Source organism: Eurypyga helias, unplaced genomic scaffold, assembly GCF_000690775.1.
Source record: "Eurypyga helias isolate BGI_N326 unplaced genomic scaffold, ASM69077v1 scaffold12351, whole genome shotgun sequence".
Taxonomy (NCBI): domain Eukaryota; kingdom Metazoa; phylum Chordata; class Aves; order Eurypygiformes; family Eurypygidae; genus Eurypyga; species Eurypyga helias.
The window spans coordinates 116896-132807 of record NW_010231711.1 but is presented as its reverse complement, the minus strand read 5'-3'; the positions used below and the strand labels follow the sequence as shown (position 1 = coordinate 132807).

At 38.1% G+C, this 15912-nt stretch overlaps 1 protein-coding gene across 1 annotated transcript in view; it reads left to right on the top strand.

The window, feature by feature from the left end:
• The window catches only part of MYO16 (myosin XVI), a 283911-nt gene that overhangs the window by 216590 nt on the left and 51409 nt on the right, over positions 1-15912 (top strand). Inside the window, exon 27 of the mRNA XM_010161190.1 lies at positions 7643-7742. Within this exon, the coding sequence (XP_010159492.1) occupies positions 7643-7742 (100 nt within the window). The remainder of the gene's footprint in view (positions 1-7642; positions 7743-15912) is intronic.

The window sequence follows — 15912 nt, the reverse complement described above, 5'->3', positions numbered from 1 at the left end:
AAATTTACCCATCTGTTCAGTCCCTTTTTGACTTCTACTCCCAGGCATTCTTTTACTCTGGTCTCTGTTAAAAAAGGGTGTCTTTTGGTTTTCTGTAATTTCATGCCTATTAATTTTGCAGGAGGACTTATAATTTTGACGCCCTATTTTTACATGGCTACATCTGTGAAGAAGGGAAATTAGCTTCGTTACACACCACTCCTACATCACCACTGCGTTATACAGAACCAAATTAGCAGGTTCATAAAGTTAAGTTTGTTCTACAGTCCGTATAGTCTGTGTATAGCGAAGCATTTTGCTGCTCTGTGCACATGTTTGTGGAGTGCCCAAGCACGAAGAGGCAGTTAGCTATGGAGAAGGCCTACCTATGGAGAGGTAAATGTCAGCATTTACTGAGCTAGAGGCAAGTGTTCATGTAAAAGAGCTGCTTGTCTGTTTGATGCCAGCCTATTTCTGAGTTAATGTGTCATTTTTTGCCAATTTCTTAAATAAATATATTTTAACATTGGTTTATCAAGATCGAATGGGAATGTCAGCTTTAAGTAAGATGATGCAAAAGTATTGTAATGCAAATCTTTAGCAGATGTTCTGAATTCGTTTTTTATTTGCATAACTGAATCCACTAATCCCAAGAGCTGAACTATAATTTATATTCTATTTATTATTCTGCTGCCACATTGTCTGAGATGAGGAAGACCCTGCTTAATTACATGAAGTATATGAATAAATATTTTAGGATTAAGACACATATATTCATTATTTCTTCTCTGCAGAAATTGAAATTCAGATGTCTAGAAAAAATTAAGGGTGGCAAAATCTAATGCAAAAAAAATGTAAAATTTAGGGGAAAAAAATTAAAAATCCTTCCAATTCATTTCTCTATCACCCATCATAAAGCAGCATCCTTATCTGAGAAATGTAGTTTATGTTTTATTCGGTCTAAATTAAAATACCCCAAAATGTCACTTGTTATGCAAGGGTGTTCTGGTCCAGTGGATTTCATAACCCTGATTCTCCCTCAGAAGTCTGTACTAAGCTCCACATGGGACCAGCAGCTGACCCACATGCAGATCACTGTAAAGTTTTGTTCTGGGGGTTTTCTGAGTCTCTTCCACTTTTATTTCTTCGTCCTTAATTTTGCTCTTTTAGCTCAGCTGCATACCATTTATGTAATTCGCAGTGTATTGGCCTTTCTCCCTAGGCACGTTAAAGCATGCTATGTATGCCCCTATACCTCTTTATAAAGGAATTGAATTTCTAATTGTTGAAGATCAGAATTCATCAGTTGAAAAGTTTCTGTCATCCAGTGGCACATATAAAAGCGTTGTGGTAAAACTGTGATACCTGGTCAGTTTGCTCTAAGGTCACTTCCAGCATTATTGCTTTTCAGGTTTCTTACCATCAGCAAATGTCTGTGTGCCAGATTAACGCAGAGAGAATAAAACTGCTTGCAGTTTTTCCAAAATTCCTCTGATTTTATTTTCTCCCTTTATGCTTATTGGTCTGCACATCTGTCCATTTAAGCCTGTGTTGCTTGATATCAATTAGTATATTTAAAAAGCTTAAAACAGTACTGTAGGCAGGTACTCTGAGGGTTTGGTTCATTGCCATATGTAGTTACTCATTGTTTCAAATCTTACCGGCACATTGCACTTCATGCTCACCTCTGCACCAGTCTGAATTATTTCTGTAAGTCTGTATGAAGCAGGCTTAGTGCCAAATGTGTTTCATATAAAGGTAGACCTTATATTCATCTTAAAATATGTTTTTGTACTCCTAGAAAAGAAGCCCAAAATGCAGTCTGGTTTTCTGCTGTAATCTGTTATTTATAAAGGCATCTTTTTCTTCCCCACATCCAAAGTTATATTCTCTCCAAAATTTTGAATACCTGCTTTGATTGTTAGTACTTATGCTGTATAATGAGATATTTATGTCATATATATTGTACATTGGCAGAACCACTTCTCTTGGAAACTATAATAATCTACTTCCCCTTTTCTAATTATGTGGAATTTCCCATGTTCCTCATATTTCAAAAATAATTAGGTTAGGAAAAAAGAGTATGACACAGGGAAGTGGAATGAATATGTATCCTTTATATATACATAACATTAATCAAAATTCCATGCTTTGCTGCAGACTGCTTTTATAAGGTTTCTGTTACTTGAAAATTTTCCAGTCGTCCTTTTTTTTCCTTAAAAAAAGTATGTGTCTCTTCAGTAGATAGGTCCTCTAGACCTATCACTTCAGCTCTCACTTGATAGATTTTTCAATACAAACCATGCCTAACATACTCTGCCCATCCTTCCCAAATCCAAACAACCAAAACTAAAAATCCTGAGTTATGAGCAGACAGTGACAAGTTTTGCAAACAAAGTCCATCTCTTTCACATACTTCACAGACATAATAATACATCAATCTGTTACTAGTTGTCAGAGGAAGAAAAGAGGAATTTTAGGAAGGAAAAAAAGAGAATTTAGCAAGACAGCACAACCTGTTTTTACTCCTTTGTGATGACAATTCTTACATTTCTTCTAGTAGAAATACAGGATACAAGTTAATTTTGATTGTCTTCTTTAATTCACTACCTTTTGAATAGATTTTACTAAATCACGGTGTTTTACCTGGGCAAACAGAATACATTGTAGTAAACAAAAGAAAGAAAATGAAACTTCGACAGTAATGAATTACACTGGCAGGACTGATTATTTTTCCTCCCATAAGCTGTGTTTGGATATTTAAAACTTAAAACTACATTACTTAGCACTCTTACAAAGCAGTTACATGCCAGCACATGATTTTTATTTTGTAAATAACATGATAAAGATATGGGGAGAAGGATTTTCTTTCAGGAAAGATTTGAATTCTGGTGTTAGAAGCTGTCCTCTTACTGAGGACGGTGGATTGCAGTCAGCGGCTACCTCTGACTTCATCATTTTTGGTCTGTCTTAGCTAGGCAAGAGAGAGACCTGAGAAAAAGAATAGCAACAAACAAACAAAGCAAGCATGTAATTTTGAGGCTTCAGTTCAAAGATATCTATATGGTTTGCTTAAGCTGTTGATTTTGGAGCTGCTTGTTTTTGTGCCGTTGTGCTTGCCCTGTTCTTTCCATTAGTATCTTCTATCATGTTGAGGTACTGTTGAAACTGAGTGCCTGATGTTTATTCCAATGCTTAAAGATTTGCTGTGCCTACAGAACCAGCAGTACAGCCCTACAGCCTATTTGTGCACACTCCGTGTAAATCAAAGAGCGTGCTCAGCCTTGGAATATTACTGTGGGTTACTGTGCCATAACCTGAACTGGAGAATATTCTGTCTCAGGGAAAAACAGCTTGCTGGATCTTGTCAGCTGTGCACTTAGGGAAGTGAGGGAGAAAATGATCAGATAACATCCTTACCTGTGAAGACCCAAGAGAACTCGGTTTTCCATATCCACAAGCTACCTGAAGGTATTGGCAGCAGTGTCTAGTCCAAACAAACAAAAACATCTCCCTGATAAAGAGCATTATTCAAAAGCAGAGTAAGAGAGGTCAGAGCACAGCTGCCGCGAGACCAGAGGATCCTGGCCAGCCTGTGCATGCTCACGGTGCTAGCCTGTCTAGCCAAAAGCTCGCTCTTCTGTTCAGGTGTGTAAAAATGACAAGTTAGGACAAGGAGGAAGCTAAGGACAAAGTTGGGGAAAATAGAGCTTCTCTCACTCTGATTTCCTGTGGAGAGGTGCTGGGGAGACACCCCACTCCCCAGTAGCAGTGTTCCTTGTCCCAACTTGTAACTGTAGGAGGTCTTGCATTTATTTCCTCGTCACCACTACGGGAGTCTTGATGCAGCAGTGGAGGAGCGTCAATTCAGTTTAATCCTTTAAATCTCCCTGGTTTGTGTTTTGTCTTGGATCCCTCAGAGAAGGAGTTGCTTTGGCTAGGACGTGAAATACTGGGTTTTATCACCTTCTTGACGTGGCAAGGAGAGAGATTCACATTGTCTAATATTAGAAGCCTGTGCTGGAGCCAAGAGCATAGACTGTTCTGGAAATGGGGGGTCTTGCAGTTCATCTGGCCTATTTAAAACACCAATATTACAGTAGGGTATATGATTCCAGAATAGTGTCTTCTACTGCCTCTTAAGAAAGTCTGGACAACCAGCTCATCAATCCAAGTTTAGCTGAAGTGTATTTCACCTGATTTAAGACTTTTTTTTTAGCGAGGTGGCACTGAGGATGCTCACTAGATTCCTCAGAATCCTCTCTAAAGCCTTATAAATACACTCTGCATTATTTACTTGGGGGAAAATGTATGACCTGTCAGTGAGAATAAGCCTGGTGTTTAATTGGGTTTGTTCATTCACTTCAGAGTGAACTGAGGCTGCAGTAGTAAGGCAAGAATTCTGGTAAGACTCTCCAGAATACATTTCCCCCGAAGCAAGCCCTGTTATTTGCTAGTAACTCAAGTTTATCTATACTAGCCTGGACCATAAATTCAGTATTTTTATTTCTATTTTATGTGATACGGTGTATTTGAAAAATAATAAGTTCTTTTGTTATTTTTGAGACCTTGAAAGGGTTAAATTTGGGAGGAAGTTAAATTACTGTGTCTACATGGTAACACAAGCTCAGTTCACAGTAGGAAGTATCTGACATACTAAAGATACATCATTTTTGCATTTTGATAATAATGTCTCAAGTTTTTATTTCTTTATAACTTAGTTTATTGTCAATTTTGTTTTGCTTTCCTTTTAACGCACTTTTTTATTGAGGGTAATAGCAATTGTAAAATAAATTAAAAAAACCCTCAGCCAAAGCTATAGTGTTTGGTTATCTCCCCAAAAGAAAAAAAATAACAAGTTTAAATATTTTAACTCATTTTTAATGAAGTACAGAAAAAAAACTCAAATAAGCTTACATTAGACCACCACTTTAGTTCAAGACAAATTTGGTCTGCCACCACCAAGTGTGTTCTGATCATTCCCACTTATCCATTCCTATTAATTCCCTGTTGTTAATATTGGTATTTGTTCAGCTGGGCTGAGAATCAAATCAGGAAACCATTCTAGCTGAAAAATAGCTACAAATTTTGTGTTGTTTTTGTTTAAGCAGCTTTATAGATGATAAAAATTGATCTGAGATAGCAGATGATGACACTAGGCCTAAAGGTGCTCAGATAGCCAGTATATTTGGACAAGATAGGAGAAACAAGGGCTATTCCCTCTGTTAGTTACTCTGCAGATGAGTAAGTCAGTCAGACAAGTAGACCTAAATGTGAGATTCCTCTCAGCCACCCAGAGTGCAAGCATCCAGCCTGGACTTTTCTTCCAAGTCCATCTATGGTCAGTAGAGAAAGGCACCTCCAGGGGGCAATCTCTTCTCATTTTAAACAAAAAATAGCTAGGATGCATAGAACAAGTCACCCTATGGAAATACCACTCTTCACAGACTGTCTTGAGGACAAGATGACTAACTCAGGCTAGGAGTGTAGCTGTTCAGCATCTAACATAGGGAAAGGTAGATCATCTTCCAAATGACTCGTTATGTTCCCAGAGGAAGTTTGTGGCAGAATTAGATTTCCATAGTTAGCTTTTTCTCTGCTGCCCCAACCTTTATAATGCCTGTCACCTTTTTCTAAGATAGGGATTGCTTTAATGGATAGAAGGGAATTTTAAACTGATTAGATTTCCAGGATAATGTGGTGAAATTTCAGAGACTTTTGGAGCTGGGGGGAAGCAGTGGATCGTTTTTGTCTGGTTTCCTGTATAATAGAGGTCATCAAGAATGTTTGGTTATTCTTGTTTTGAGTCCTGTGATTTGCATGGAACTAAAGTACATCTGATCCAAACTTTAAAATTTCAACCTTTTTCAATTTTAATTTGGGTCTGTTTCAGGAAGGAAATACATTTCTCTGGGTTTCTGCTGTGAGTGAGTTTCAGGCTGACCACTTTCACTGTTACTTCTTCATGCACTGAGAGTTAGTGCTGAATCATCTTTGTTTCAGTCAGCAGTTGCTAAGCTTTCTGGCAGTTGTCTCTCTAACACCTCTGATTCTCCGTGATTTCTAAGAATATCCAGCATGGAAATGAGTGGCCCCAGCCTTAATAGCAGTGCATGAAACTAATGTCTTTGTGACCATACACCTAACTGAACTATCAGAAAAGTAGTTTTCTACTGCTAATCTGGTGTATTAGGCTAACTGAAAGCATCTCTGATGAAATTTAGGCCCCTTCCTACTAACTTTCCTCCAAACAATTCCTGGGCACAATTTGGGAATTAAGACAGGCTAGTAACCAGTCCCAGAAGGCAGCTTACATGTGGCTACATTCTGTTGGAAGGTTTAATAGAACGTAGCAGAATAGTTAATAAATAAGCAGTTATTTTGCCAGCAGGTTTCTATGCCAAAGAAATAATCCCCCTTCCATTTCATTTACTAGTAAAGGCTTAGCCATGGAGTCCTCAGCAGGGTTGCTACTAGACCAGAGTACATTTCCAGACTGCATTTCCAGAGCTAAGATACCGAAGGGTCTGTGCAGCTCCAGGAAACTAGAAATCTAGGTGAAGTTTGGCCTTAGAGCAGTTTACCTGCAGGTGTTGCTCCAGAGGTTCTACAGCTCCTGGGACTACTGATGTCCCTGGAGTCATTCCAGCCCTGCAGCTTTACCTGCCATGGTCTGTGTGAGTAGCCCCAGAACAGCACAATTTTGGTTTCCACAAGAGCTATAGGTGACTTCAGCTGCTGAGGAACCAAATAAATAAAATACCATTAAATGTTTGCAATCTTCAAAACTTACCCCTGTTTCATTGGGAGTTTAACAAAAAGTGAGACATTTACAAAATATTTCCTTTACAAAAACTGGTGTTTTGTAATGAAAAAACATTCTAGCTCATTACATGCAGTCAGATTTAGACTGAGGAATACAATCAAGAAATTATAGTACTGTTGTACATCAAGATGTATAAAATTCATCAGTTTCTTTAGTAATATGTTGTAATAAGTCCACAGTTAAAATTTGAATTTTATGCTTTATTTGACTTTGTATGACTTAAATTTTCTACCTAAGTTCTTTTATCTGGTGCATCAAAGAGCCCTTGAATATCTACCATTTTTTGTCTTTGAAGGTATTCGATGCTGTAATCAAGTCCCCTCTTGATCATCTTCCTAATAGTGTAAACTGTTTAAGTTCCTTAAAGTCTCTTTGCTATAAGACTTTTTGTTCAAACTTAAGAAAAAAATATTTCAGACTGGTGGAAAACATTTTTATCAATGTCAGTTTCTTATAAATTGCTGCTTAATAGACATAAGTCAGATGACAAGTGCTAAAAACATGTTTTCCTCCTTTCAGTGAGCCAGTTCAGTACCAATGAAATCAGTTGGTGAGACTTTGCATTCTTCCTGCACTGATTTTCAGTGAGACGTCCAAAGAACTGACAGGAAGCAAATCTGGGTTTTAGGCATCAATTGTCCCGCATTGTCATTAACCAAGGTCATGTCTAATAATATGCAAGATTTAAAGTGTTTGAGCTTGTTTCTTCATGCTTAGCAGGATGCTAAGCTTCCAGTTTGGATAACAAAGATTTGAGAGTCAAAGGAAAACTGATGGTTTCTGCAAAGATGTCAACCAGGTCAGCGTTAGAGTAACTACTTCTCCTGGTTTTTCTAGGTATAAAGATTTGGCTGATACAGCAGGAGAGAAGAAGAAGTTCTCTGCCAAGGAAAGATGTCGTCTTGTTCTTCAGCAGTGTAAATTACAAGGCTGGCAGGTTTGTGATCTACAAAGCAATTAAAATAACATTCTTCAAACAAGCTAGCTGAGTCATTTCCATTGTGGCAAGGCACCAGATCCTTTGCAGCAGTATATTCTTTTGACATTTAATATATGCTTTGGAATAGAATTGAACTGATTTTCTGAGTTTTCTAGTGTATGAGTAACTGTGATCATTGTGTCAAAAAATCGGTGTATTCTTGTGGGGAGGAAAAGATTTCAGTTAAGCATGTACACTGTATAAATTTGGAGCCAGGTTTTTAAAGGTATCTGTTTTAGACATGTTAGTGGTTGAATGGTTTCTGAATTCAAAAAAAACCCAGCACATTTCTTTATGAAAAATCCTGTACTAAATGCTCTACTGTCAAAATAGAGGAGTCCAAAACCAACTACTTAGGACTTCACTTCTGGTCAGTACCTTTGTAAGCACCAGCATGCTGTTCCAGAGATAAACCAAAGTACCTAGTGTTCCTGTAGATCAAGTAAAGTAAAAAAAAAAAAAAAAAAGCCATGCTGTCAACTTCCTATCCTGTCTCCTTACCCTTTTATATCCTAGTTAATCTTCACCAATGTGAGGATGTCTCCGTTTGTCCAGAGTACTAACTCATCCTCTTTGGGTAGCTTTGCAGCTGAGCAGGACTGATTTCTTTTACATAAGCAATTTCTAAAGAAAATGGTGTTTCCTTGCACACTATGTAAGTGTTGTACAGCAAGGAACCTTTCTGTGACTTAATGTGTAGAGCATTCTCCCAGGCTTCAGATTCTGGTCTTTTCCCAGCCTAGGAAGACTGAAATCTGTTCCACAAGAGAGCATCCAGACCAGTATCAGTGACAGGTATGAAGTTAGGGACTGGACAGTGGTTAGGGCACCCCTATAGGCTTCTTTGGGAATATTAATTTAAAGGAGGGCGTTTACATAGGTCTTATATTCATGCGTGATCTCTAAGCATTCAGATGCCCAGAAAAAGTTTCTCAAACTGTTTATAAAGGACAGGGACTATGTTGGACTTCATGCTATGGGTGTTTCTCAGTGGCTCCCCACTAGGTTGGGAGCCCACATCCACAATCACCTGTACTTGGACACATAAGAAGATTTTTTTTCTTTGGTCAAAATACTGTTAGTATAGGCCCTTTGTAGTCACTGAAGTAAGTAATGGGCATGTATAGCCCCACTCTCTCAATAGCAAAGAGCAAAAGAATGAACCTTGAAAAAGATAACTATTAAAATAGATTTGCTTTCCCTTGTTTTCTCTGTGGCATCCTTGCCACAAGGCTCCCTGTAAGAAACAATCATTAATATCTAGAAGCTGTACCTTTGCTTACAAGTACCCAGAGCTGAGAGTACCGCTAGCCTCCAGAACCTGAGTGGGGCTACAAGCTTGACATTGGGCAAAAGCTGTGTATCAGTAATTGTATATTGTGCTCCAGTCACGAAACACAGAGCAGGATGCCAAGGGAGTTTATTTCTCCAGGAGCCAGTAACAGCATGAAAAAAAAAAAAGCGGTTGACCTACAGCGGTTAAAGCCTACAGCTCAAGCCTAGTGATTCTGTAGTGACTGGCATTTGAAAACAAGCCTGAAACCAGGAAAGACAAAAACATAAAAAGGAAATTGCAAAACAGATTCCCTCCATCATGCAGAGGACTGAAGCTTATGATTTCAAACAGATTTTAGAGGTTCTGACTCCAGAATGTCATTAACACCAGGAGATCAGGTGTACAAAACTACAGCAGTGCATAATGCATTGTACTTTAAACCAGAAAGGATCAAAACTCTGAAGAGATGCTGATAAGTTAAATGGAATAGGAGGGTTTGGGGGTGAGAGTTATACTATTGTCACTCAGTGACTAAGAAGCACATGGCAACAGACTAAGCTGAAAGGAACAAGGTCTAAATATGAGTGACCTTCTCCTTACACATTTTTCAAGACACAGAGACCTGTGACAAACAGAAGAAAAGATGAGAGTCATGGAAGAAAAATCTAGGAGAAAATTCTAACTCCGGACAATTTCTTACAGACAAATGCCCAGTGAATACAAGCTTGACATGAACACGTTTTGTATAGGTGATTCAGAACCATATAGCCAACTGTCAGCATTAGTGACTAATGTCTGTGTCACATAATCTCTCTCTTTCAATTATCTTTTTGATTCATTTGACTAATCATGAAAGTTGAACTTTAAATAACAATCTAAATGAGGAAGCTTACACAATCTGCAGTTGTCATGGGTGCCCTCCTCTATGCTTTTACAGCAGAGGGCTCTGAGAAAAGGAATAAAAAAAACGAGAGAAGGAGGGGGAAGAAAGGGAAGGAATAAAGGAATTAGGAACACAGGATGATGTCAGCTAGCCAGAGGAAAGGAGTCATCTGTACTGTATCACTAAAAATCATCCAAGAAATTGGGTGTTACATGTATAACTAGTGCATTCAGCCACTGTTGCCAGCAGTAACTACTTCAAATGAGTCACTGCTGGAACTGAAAATCTGTTTGATGCAGGGAGTCATGAATAGGTCAAAAATGGCTTCCCAAACAGTGTTACCTGCACTTCCCTGAAGATCTGTTGCAGATTTGGGTAGATAAATTGACAAAAATATAGATAGCTAAAATACCCTCATCAAAAATGATGAAGTTTAGGAAGAAGCAACACACACTTGAAATCAACCTCCTGCTTATATGTCATCATCAGAGGATGAAGTTGCCAATACATTCCCCAGCAGAGGGGGAAAAAGAAAGATCTGGACTATAGCTGAGTGAATCTGCATGATACTTCATTTAACTTCTTTCTGATAATGTACCTCATCATCCCATTTTGTGAAAGGTGGTATTAACTTGGGTGAGGGGAAAGCAAATCTGTGTTCTGAATTGAAAGCCCAAAATGCGTAAAGAAAATGGTTTCCTTGTATTTATTTCCTGCTTGACAATTTATCTTTTCTTTCTCACATAATTCGTGTTTGGAGACTGTTTTATTAACCAACCAAACAACAAACTCCAGAGCCTACTCACAGAACGAGTTCTTTCTCCTCTTGTCAATACTGCAGGCTGCTTAAAAGTGGAGGCCAAGTGCAGAAGATCCCATACCAGAATCCAATTTTGGTTTGTTTTCTCCTGTTTAGTAAAGCATAAGAGCAAACACTATCAGCTAGCCAGCGTCTGGTGCTTGATTCATCAGCTTCTGTGTTAGAAGAAAGTATTTTATTAGGGAAGTGTTGATAGGGTTATGAAATGTTGCTGTTACTTGGGTAAGCTGAGCTGGAGATAACTAAACTAGGACAATAAAATAGCTGTTTCATGGAAGCTGGCATATCATGCAGTTTCAGTCATGCACTTAGATTGACTACTGGCGTTATGAAAGTGCAGAGCTACTACTGAAGGGCAGGTTTTGCATCCTCACTCTGTGTGCAGTCTAGATAAGGTGTTCTTTCAGCTTAAATATATACTTGATCATGACAAGCTTAGCTACTTGCTGTGACTTGTAAGCACACCCAATGTAAGAGAAAATCAAATTTCTAAGTCAAAACAAGCCATTCGTACTCCAGGCAGGGTGAATGTAATAAACTTGTTTAACCCCTGGAGAAGTCAGTGAGAGTTTTGCTATAAATGTTAGAAGGAGCAAGGTGATACGTAGTAACTTCAGAGTTAAATCAAGTGGAAGTACTGGCTGCTCCATTTAAAGCAGAAGAATCTCCTGCCCTCCAGAACACCTGAAGGCATTTACATTAGGAAACCCACGTTTTCAGTGATGTGTTCATTTATTATCATGCACTGATGTATCAGCTAAGCAAAGCCTACGATCCCAATGGCATGACTAGCTTGCAAACCTTATCACGCTTTCAGAGAAGTACAGGGCACAAACAGTCCCTGGCTTTTTTTACTGACATAAGGAAGCCTTCATGTGTTTATATTATCATTCCTCACACTGTTAAGCTTCTAAATACCAGTTCAGTAAAGGAGGGCTAGCTCATAGCTTACTGAGCTTTCTCATCAAAACTTGGAGCTTTACATTTTGTTTAGCTGAGGTCAGTGGTCTGCAATTAACCCTTCTCGGTTACTTCAGATGGAGCTGGCTGAAACGCAAACAACTTGCATTATAACTGAAGTAAAATAAAACATCCTTTTAATTTGCTCTTGCTGTACAGTGCAGCTGTTAAATACAAGCGCTGCAATTGCCAGATTTCACTAATAGTGAATCTCTCACCCTTTGACTGCTAGAAATGCTTGTCTGGTAAAAAGACAGGAATCCTTAAAAATGTCTAATAAAAGCTATGACTTAGTTTATCTTTCACATTTTTAGTCTGCTGCTTCTAATACACAATGATTTCTTCTCACCGGTAGCCTTGAATTCTGAACACAAGAGATCACTCATTTTCGAAAGAGTAAGACAAGCCTTAATGAATGGGGTGATCCAAAGATTCATGAGATGTAAAAGAAGTGGTACCAGAAAGTCAGTCAGAATGTTTTTATGAAGGTCCAAATCATCAGGTAGTTGCAAGACACATGTATGTTAGTGCCAGTTCACATTTTTGCAGCTACAGATGCTGCTAAAGTTGTTTCAGGAGTCTGCAGTGTTTCTGGAGAAATGATCCTTACCAGTGTAGAGACATATTACTAAACTTTCACTCAAACGAATGTTAAAGCAGAGAATAAGCCCTCAGTAAAGAAAAATCCCAGGAGTCCATCTAGAGATTTTAAAGTCTTCTAGCACTTCTAGAACTGCAGAAGGAAAACTAAGTGCGATCCACAGTACTTACCAGTCACAAAGAGAACTATAGTTCATTACTGATCTACAGGTGTTTTATTTATTGGATTTGATACAGCGGTCTTTTAAGTATTCTTTTTAATTTCGACATTTTAATATACAGTATTAGCATACCAGAGTCCTTTTGGGGGCAAGTATGTGTACGATGAAATAGAAGAATATAGAACCTAAATGGCATTTGATTAAATCAGAGAAATGAGCAAATGTATATGAAAACATACAGATGTAAATTGTATCCTTAGTTCAGGGAGACATTTAAGTTATTTTTTTAAAATATAGATGTTTATTTTGGCTTAAAGTGAAAGTGGTAATACTAAATTGAACTAAGAATTGCTTTGTACATTATACGATACTTTCCAAGCAATGTGATATATAAGGGATTCTTAACTCTTTTTTTCCTCTCAAATAGGAAAGCTATGGGTGCTCAGAAATTGTATTCCAGGTTAACTGTGCTGGCAGTCAATTTCCTTTTTGTTCTGAATATCTTATATTAAGATTCAATTTTCTTTTAGGCAATTTTAAAACTAAGTAAACTATGAAGATCACGTTTTTAAAAAAAAAAAATCCCAGGAGGAGTTTTGAGACTAACAGTAAATGGTTAAAACAACAGTGTCTATATTTCCCTCATACTTTGAATTACATCAGCAAAATTGCGGTGTCCTGTTACATTTCAGAAATAATTTGCTAGTAGGAGAAACTGCCACAGGGTGAGTTTGGACCTCACCAGTGCTACCAAAAGGCTGGCCTGGGCTAGCCACCACGAACAAGCTTTTGCAGCAGCTGTTTTGTGCCACACAGTGCAAGTCCATCCTATCGCCTTGGCCAGACGATAGCATGGATGGTTCGCTGTGACCTCAGAACACTCACAAACTCTCAGTCTTTCCACACAGAGCTCTTTTTTTTGCTTCTATCTGTATCTTTTTTCCCCTCTGGGATATATTCCTCCTTCCCACCGAGCACCTTTCAGGGTTTGCTTGCAACTTATTCCTAGTCTTGCAAATTCTTTATTGTCTTTCTGATATCTTTTGCATCCAGATCTCTCAAATCTGAATTACAACTCTCTCTCAATCCCTGCCCTACCTCTTCCCCCCTCGTATCTCTCTTGACACCTTTCTCTTGTTTTCTTCTCATTTTTCTATTCTAGATTCTTCACTTCATATTTGGTCCCAGTGTTCATCCCTCATTTGTCTGTGTTTAGTTTTCCAGTCTCCTACCTCAGGGTTTACTTTCTATGCCATTACTGTCCCTGTTGCCTGTATTTCTAGATTCATGAAGAACTTTCATATTGTTTCTTTTGGTGACATCTATTTTTACAGTTTTGAAAGACCAGAAGGATAGGTCCAGTAAGTACAGAGATCTCATGACAAAACTGGGGTAGAATTTTCTCCACTGAGTATTTCTTATGTGCATCTTGTATTTCCTCACCACTTCCTTCCCTGTAAGGCAGTTCTTTTTGTTGCCTCACAAGTGCAAAGAGCTGCGAGGCTTGTACAAGTTTTGGAAAAAGAATGACCATTTTTCTACCCTTTCCCAGACAACTGAATGACATTTTTCCTCCCTAAAATCCAGCTCCTGGCAAGCACTTACGTAAATGTTTAATGTCACTCGCGTGAGTACTGGACTACTCACATGCTTTTTATTGAGGCCATAGATAAGCTATGCTAAACTGTAGGTTTACTCAGTATGTACCACAGTGCAAGGTCACAAGTTTGCCAGAGGCAAAGGAGGACTCTTAAAATGTGTGAAGAAAAGCTAACAAATAAAGCAGAGAGAGTAAGGCTTTAAAAATCCCATTTTGGTCCTTGTAAAAGATCAGTACCCTGTAAATGTGTTTGTCGTTACAATATTTTTGCAGACATGTACACTGCAAAAAGACACATTTTACAATAGTTTTAAAGGCTTTATTCCACGTTTCATTAATGCACTGTGAAAATGTGTGTCATTGTGTAAAATATCATTAGATTATAGTTCTCTGTCTTTTGTAGGTAGCTATTTTGAAAGTACTGCCAGAAACACACAGCACTCCCACAAATTGCCTTTTTTAAACTAAAGAACAGCTTTACAGATTCCCTTGACACCTATTAAGTATGAGCTAATACTGCCTCCATGCCACCTACACACCATCTCAGCATCCATTCCATAGTTTTGAATGTCTGTACTTCTACATCCTACACCATTTTTGTAAAATTTAAAAAAAAAAGGGAGGGGGAAGAAGAAAGAGAAAGAACAGCTCCCTCCCCTCTTTCCTCCTTCCTCCCAGGAAAAAAAGAAAAAAAAAAAAAGGAGGCCTGTAGCAGTAATTGAAGCTTTGGTAGTCATCAATGACAATTTTACTTAATCTTTAAAAGATGTGTCATTTTGAAAAATAACATTTAAAACCCTAATGCTTTTCTAATTAAAATAACTATGGCTGTAATTCACAGATGGTTTACTTTTACAGGAATCTGAATGACATTAAAATTTCAGACTCAGATGAGAGCGCTTTGTAGTCCAGAAAGTATTGAAAAGTGAATGCTTTAGTAGAAGAACATTCTAACCTTTTCTTCCCCTAGGCAAGCAGGAAACGTTTTGTGATTAGAAAAAAGACCAGAATGGAGGCAGGTGGCAGCCTTAGAAACTGTTTTGATATCTGGCATATGAAATTCCAGCATTTTTCAGCATTGTTGCCTTCACCGAACACCAGAACTGTACAGAGGGCAGTGAGACTACCTTGTTCTCGGTCAGCTTTAGAGGGTGACAGATTTAGTTCAAAGACTGTGCAACACAGATCTCCAGCCATACTAACGTAATCAAACGTATTACAGCAGTTTTTTCTGTACATACTTCTGTCCAGAGCGCTGCTCTCAGTAGACCTGCCATATGATAGAAGACGTATAAATAGCTTTTATCCAAATGTAAAAATGAATTTGTATTGACATTTTGTATTTCTTCATTCACTTAAAAATTGTAGCAGCCTTTGACTAATGAAGTTCATAGCATAAGTGATGGCACAATAACTGCATTTATATTGTTCGTAGGGTTTACGATGGGAGGACAAGAGCACGAATGCTTTGCGTGTCCTCTCGCTACCTTTGTGACTCCACGATGACAGACATTTGTAACTAAACTGACCATAAGCTTGAGCAATTGTCCTGACTATGATTTTGTGACTCCACACTGAAAAATAAATTGCAGCTCAATGTTTAGTTAAGTTACACATTTGAAATATAGCTTAGATGTGACCAGTGTGTTAATTACGAGACTAATCAAGAATGGGGTTAATAATTTTGCCATGGGCATTGCTACTAATCAGTGCTTTTTTAAGGTTTCATAATGTAGCCTCTCATTCCCTTTTCTACTATCAGAGTACCATAATATTGCCCTAGTAGAGAGGAATGTTTTAGAGACTTACAGTGAGAAAGTAAGGGGAG